The sequence below is a fragment of the Falco rusticolus genome, chromosome 11 (assembly GCF_015220075.1).
Source record: "Falco rusticolus isolate bFalRus1 chromosome 11, bFalRus1.pri, whole genome shotgun sequence".
Classification (NCBI taxonomy): domain Eukaryota; kingdom Metazoa; phylum Chordata; class Aves; order Falconiformes; family Falconidae; genus Falco; species Falco rusticolus.
The window spans coordinates 13,051,966-13,057,965 of record NC_051197.1 but is presented as its reverse complement, the minus strand read 5'-3'; the positions used below and the strand labels follow the sequence as shown (position 1 = coordinate 13,057,965).

At 58.2% G+C, this 6,000-nt stretch overlaps 1 protein-coding gene across 1 annotated transcript; it reads right to left on the bottom strand.

Annotated features, from left to right (window-relative positions):
• Positions 1-1,094: 1,094 nt before the first annotated feature.
• On the bottom strand, positions 1,095-5,915 carry C11H1orf210 (chromosome 11 C1orf210 homolog). The gene is made up of 5 exons (XM_037404620.1): positions 5,849-5,915; positions 5,603-5,703; positions 3,190-3,697; positions 2,369-2,515; positions 1,095-1,891 (listed from the first exon to the last, which is right to left on the bottom strand). The coding sequence occupies exons 2-5, from the start codon at positions 5,687-5,689 to the stop codon at positions 1,527-1,529; spliced, it is 1,107 nt and encodes a 368-aa protein (XP_037260517.1). The 5' UTR covers positions 5,690-5,703; positions 5,849-5,915; the 3' UTR covers positions 1,095-1,526.
• Between the last annotated feature and the right edge of the window lie 85 nt (positions 5,916-6,000).

Genomic DNA, 6,000 nt, shown 5'->3' with positions numbered 1-6,000 from the left:
CCAGAAGGCAAAACATGAGGCAGTGACTGCAAAAGTAAAGGTCGGTTTAGAAATACAGCATTGAAGAGTGAAAACTGGCTGACCACTGAAACAAGCCAGCAGGTTTTCCTCCTGCTCTTCATGACTTCAAATGGCACGTTCCCTCTCTGGAAGGTGCTTTAAGTCACTGGCCTGTATCACCTATCCAACACCTAACCCAGTCGTCCCCTTTGGTTTACATTCTGTGATGTGTATTATTTACTTTTGTACACACTGTGCTCTATAAATAGCTTAATGTGTAGGGAAAGAGAAAGGCAGTTACAGTGACATGGGGGTTTGAAGGAGATTCAAGCATTAGCTGTGCGGCAGGGCTGCAGAAATGCTGTCGCTTCATGCTTTGAAGCATGACAGAGAGATTCCCGTGCTATCAGGGACGGTAATGACCAGGCTGTGCCCTGGGAAATCTTCCCAGCTGGATGGTACCAGTCTTGTGAATCACTTACTAAGGAGCTGAATGCCACTGCTGCTCTCTGCTTTTAACTCCAGCATGACCCACACAGGCATGACCGGCTACAGCAGAAACAGCTTGCAGTTACCTATGTCTCATGTGCTGTTTGTCGTACCACAAAGATGACAGGAATGCAAAAATTATAATGTGCGTATAACTCCACGGGTAGAGATACAGATGGGACTCTGTAATGGGTGCCAGGGGACAGGGCTGTCTCGCCCCAGCGCACGTGCCTGCCTGACGCCACAACTAGTGCTGCCAAGTTTGCTCAGCTGTGCTGAGCTGACATGGGAAAGGTAAGTGCCCTTCTAGCATGTCTTGCTGGAGAGGGAAAAGAGAGAAGGGACATGGCGGGAAGTAACACTGGAGAGATATGCACAGAAACCTGCAACGACACACCAGGGCTGCCTGCGCCACAGCAGGTGACAGATTTGATGCACAAGAGCACTCTATGCCACGGACCTGTCCTCTCACCGCTGCGGTTAACAACGTATGCATTTATGGTCCTTGAAAGCACATGCAAAAGAAGTTGCACCGCAGCTATGGGCTGGGGGTCTTCTCCCAGCACCACTGCTAGGATAGCCCCAACAAACCATCACAGGCAGCAGCAGGGTTAAATCATGTTTAATCACATCCTGGAGTGACACAACATTGAGGGACAGAGCAGGGCTGGGTCTGGTCTTGTGGGTCAGTGGGGCTGGTGCCTGAGATACCGTAGGAAGCACAAGGTCGGTCACCTCTTCCCACCCCACCAGGCTGCCTGGACACAAAAGGCACATTCTCTTCATCTTCAGCGTCCAAGCAGGGCTGGGAGAGCCGCAGAGGGTCCATTGTCCCTGCCTCATGCTGAGGCACCGTGGATCTGGCTGCCTTCAGCCTCCATCACCACTCCGAGCCTTTCTCTCCCCTCCTTTCCGCTCCTTTCCTCCTGCCCCCAGCCACGTGGGGCCAACAGCCAAGGGAAAGTGGGAAAGAGCAGGAAGGGGATGGAGGCAGGGGGGACAGCAAATGCCGCAGCGGTGGTGGCTGGGCTGCAGGCTCAGATGGAGAGGTGGGACTCCCGCTCCTCTTCCCCTGGCAGCTGCTCACTTGGCTGGATGTAATTGTCCTCAATGAAGCCATCATCATCCTCAGCTTGCAGGTCGGCAGCACCAGGCATGGGGTGTCTCTCGCAGGCCCCCCGGCCTGAGGAGACCCTGTCCCAGCCGCTGCCATCCTCCATCGGGCTGCCTCCGATCGAGCTGGTTTCGGGCAGCGGCCGGTGGCGGTAGCTGGCGAAGTTCTTGTGGAAGAGCTTGCATTTGGCACCCAGTGCAATCAGGATGGAGATGACAATTGCTGCCACCAGGAAGCCCACGAGGTACGGCCAGCTCCTTCCCCCCTTCCCGGCAGGTGGTGTGGTGGCTGCGGCACAGGAAAGGCACATCAGGGCATGGCCGCTCAGCCTGCAGCGTGTCTGGTGCTTCTCAGCAGCCAGCCACATGCGTGCTTGCAGCATGCAGCCAGCGCTGGATTGCTTTCGTTAGGAGCAATATAAATGCTCTTCACCAGAGTGTGTGAGCACTGTGGGGAAAACTGCCAGATGGCTGTCTGATACTGGTGTCCATCACCGTGGCGTCTGCGCTCCGTACGGCTTTGTGGCATCTGCGAACTTTTCTGTTGCAAAGCCAGCAAACACCTCCAGGTGGTGGCCACTCTCCCCACCAAGCCACCACTGGAGGCCACCCTTCCCACCAAGCCACTGCACCAGCGGTGGCCAGGCAGCCTGAGCACCTGGGACTGTGGGGCAGAGCAGGGGGTCTCTGCCTGCGGTCCCCTCTGGGGTAGCAGGGGCAGGAGGGAGATAGACCTTACAGAGGCCGCTGCGGCTCCACAACTTACCGTTGCTGTGGGTCACTGGGATCTGCCGCGCCGTGCTGACCCCCCGAGGAAACCGCTGCTTCATCCGGCAGCCGAGGTCCCGGGGATGCAGGGCAGCGAGCTCCCGGCCCCGCAGCCCCGGGGGCGACGCGCAGGTCACCTGCACAGCTGGGAGACACATGGACTAAAGTGAGATGGGGGGTCTTTGCCCATCCCCTCCCCAGTTTAGAGAAGACAATCCCCACTTTCTCCTGGGTTAAATGGGACACATTGCAAGGTGCTCCTGGCCCTGCCCTGCAGCCTCACTGGCCCTCAGGATATTGTAAGGCACAACCAAAGAAAAGATTCCCTGACCAGGGACCTATGTGTGACTGTGATGAGCAGGCTCTTTTTAACTGGATAATGCCAAATTCATGGATACTGATAGAAACCCCACTGTCGCAGGACTGCTCTTGCCTGGGAGCTGGGCTCAGAGGGTTGGCCTGATCCAGCTCCACTGGAAGAGCTGCCAAGTGGTCAGCAGCTCTTGAAAATGTGGTCACTCCACTTAGATATATATAGGTGAATTTAGGGGCTGAAGTGTATGTGCAGCCCCTTTCCCAGAGAAGTGGCTACATTATCCTGCTGCCATTCCTAGAAATCTTTGGTATGTTTGGCATGTAACTGCAAGCAAGGAACAGAGACATCACCTTTCAGTTTGCTGTCCCTCAGCAGGGTGGGAAAGGGTGGAGAACCATTTGAGAGCCTGCCCAGGGGCTGGAGCGAAAGGATTGAGCCGGACATCTGCACCCAGGGTTCCTCCTGCCCAACACCTCTCCTGCCACCTACTGCCATCTGCTCACCTTGCCTGCGCTGTAGCCACTGCTGCAGAGGGTATGCGGTGCAGTTGCAGCCCCAGGGGTTCCCTTCCAGCCGGACCTGTGGGACTGCCTCCATCAGCTCCAGGCTCAAAGCGTCCACAGAGACCAGCACATTGTGCTGTAGGTCCAGATGGAAAAGAGCCTTCAGCGGCAGGAAGAAAGGGACCTCAAGCTCTTGCAGACTGTTGTTTCTTAGGAGCAGTGTGTGCAAGTTTCCCAAGCCCTTGAAAGAGTCCGTGTGGAGGTAGGCAATGCTGCAGCTACTCAGGTCCAGCAGACGCAGTGCCTCGAGGTTGGAGAACACTGCTGGGCTCAGCACCAGCAGGGCATTGCTAGAGAGGTTGAGGGAGCGCAGTGAAGGGAAATGCATCAAGAGAGTCCTGTGACGGGGCATGACCAAGGAGTTGAAGGAGAGGTCCAAACTGGTGATGTTGCTTGGAAGAGAACTTGGAGAGTGCAGGAGGCTCTTCCTGCTGCAGTCAGCCCGTCCCTGGGAAAAGACCTGCTGTCTGAGATAGACTATCCATGCTGGAGAGGACCTCTACACTGAGACTCCCCAGAAATTCATATGTCTTAACTGATTATCCTTGCAGAGTTTAAAAAAGCAAAGACACAAACAAGTTTAAAAAACACATGAGCTGCTGGTTTGGTGTGGACAAAGATAAATGGACAAAGATGAGCAGGACAGCCCAGGACTGAGAGCAGCAAACTGAAGGAGTAAAGGAGGAGCATAGGGAGCTGGACGGAAACCCAAACAGACAAGGTGGGTGCAGAGGGACCAGGTTGTCACCCTCTTGTCCTCCCTTACAGGGCAGTTGTCATATGGGGTCACCTTGCAGAAGGCCTTCCTCTTCCTTCCCCCGATCCCCACCTCCAGCCCCTGGGGAGCTCTTGCATGATACGGGGGCATCCTCCCAGCTGGGGCAGGGAAGTGGTCGAGACCCCTGCCCGCTGTGACAGCAGGCAGGCAGGCAGCTGGGCTGCTGAGTGGTGGGCACCCGCACCAGGCACCCATGTCAAGAGCTGCTCCCCAGGGCCTGTGCAGGATATAGCACCATGCCTCCAGCCCTCCTGCATTTCTAAGGAGGCACTACAAGCAGCAGCAGCTTAGTGCAGGCTGGCTGTGGCTAAACAAAACAGACCAGGGACCATTTGCTGCCCCAAAAGACCAGCAGCATATGCTGGATGGGTCGATCAACCCAGATGGATGGACTTCTTTCCCGAAAAACAGGGTGGCCAAATTCAAGTTGCTTTTGAGGAGCAGTCCCCAGCATGTATTACTTCTGCCTGGGCTTTATGTGGGGAAGGGCCAGCTGCCCAAACTGAAGCTGCCAGAGAGCAGGTCAGCAGTTTAGGTTTGATTGGGCAGGCACGGGCTCCTGCTGTGTTTGAGCCCCGCAGGCAGAGATGCCATGCTGGAAGTTCACTGTGGTCTATAGTCCCAGGTTTCTACAGCTGGCTGCTTTCCAGCTAGCTGGCCTTTCCATTTCTTTGCCTCTCGCATGATCACATCTCTTTTCATTCTCCTGTATCCGGCCCTGCTGTCCCGGCTTGCTAGAGGAACAGATGTGCACTTATAAACCTGGGCTGCCGAGGACGGGGTTATAATGGAGCCAACCCATGCGGGCACCACACAGATCCTGTCTCAAGCTCAAAGAGGGCTGGGCGCGGGGAGGCTGGGGAAAACAGTGCAAACCTTTTGAGGGAGTATCTGAGAGCTGGATGGGCAGCGCTGCCCTGTGCCATCCACAGCAGCCGCTTTTCCTGCCTCCCCCTGGCTCCCCTCCATGCAGCCCAGCTGCAGGCTGCAGTGCGTGTCCCGGTGGGATGAATTAGTTACAATTCCTGCTGCTCCTCGCTAGGCGCTCAGGGATCCTGACCCCATGGTTGCCCTGACCCTGGCTTCAGTCACTGCACCACCACGCACCGGAGAAGGGAGTGAGGGGTTGGGAGCCCTTCAGGGATGTGCCTGGGTGCTGCTCGCCATGCACCCCTTATGGGTGGCTGTGTTATGGCTGCAGCCAAGAGGCCCCCGGAGCCAGACATGCTGTGGCTCAGACAAAGCCGTGCCAGCCCTGCCCTGTGCCGGCGGACAGGCTGGACAGCCTGACGTGGTCAGGGGCTGCGGGGCTGGGAGTGAGACAGCCAGGCTCCAGCAGTGGGTGAGCCACCCCGGTGGCTAGTGGCCACTGGCACAGCGCATCTCGCAGTCAACTCCGCTTGCTCCTGTGGGGTTTCATTGCTCGTCATCTCTGGCGTGGTGCGGAGCAGGAGCTGCCTGCCAGGGCCCGCTGCCCCGCAGGCACAGGCTGCCGCCACCCCGGCTGTGTCGGAGCGGGGTGCCCCTGCCTGCCCCCGGCTGCTGCCCACACCGCAGCCCCCTTGGCCCCCCTACCTGGTGGTCGAGGCTGCAGGGGTGTCCCATCACCACTGACCAGGCGCCGAGGAGGCTGCAGATCCCGAGCAGGCAGGCAGGAGCCATTTGGCTCCAGGAAACTGCCGGGCAGAAAAACAAGTCTCAGGGAAAGCTGGGAAGGCAGCGGAGCCGGCCGTGCCGGGCGAGGTGTGGCCGCGGCTGCACGTCCCGGGGCCCCCAGCGAGCCCCGCGCCCCGGCCGCACGGCCCCGCAGACCACCCGCACCTGGGAGCCGGCGCGGCCGCCGCCGAGGCCCCGCTGCCGCCCGAGGCCGGCGTGCGGGTGAAAGGTGGCGGTGTGGGTTACACATTAACTGCCGCGCCCCGCCACCTCCCACCTGCTGCCTCCTGGGCCACCACCGACTGCCAGCACCTGCC

Bases quoted from the DNA above. Each gene is read 5' to 3' on its own strand.
- C11H1orf210 (XM_037404620.1), bottom strand. From the start codon at position 5,689: ATGGCTCCTGCCTGCCTGCTCGGGATCTGCAGCCTCCTCGGCGCCTGG. The intron at 3,698-5,602 runs GTAGGGGGGCCA...GTCTTTTCCCAG, and splicing joins CCTGCAGCCTCGACCACCAG to GGACGGGCTGACTGCAGCAG. The intron at 1,892-2,368 runs GTAAGTTGTGGA...CCTGTGCCGCAG, and splicing joins CCCAGTGACCCACAGCAACG to CCACCACACCACCTGCCGGG.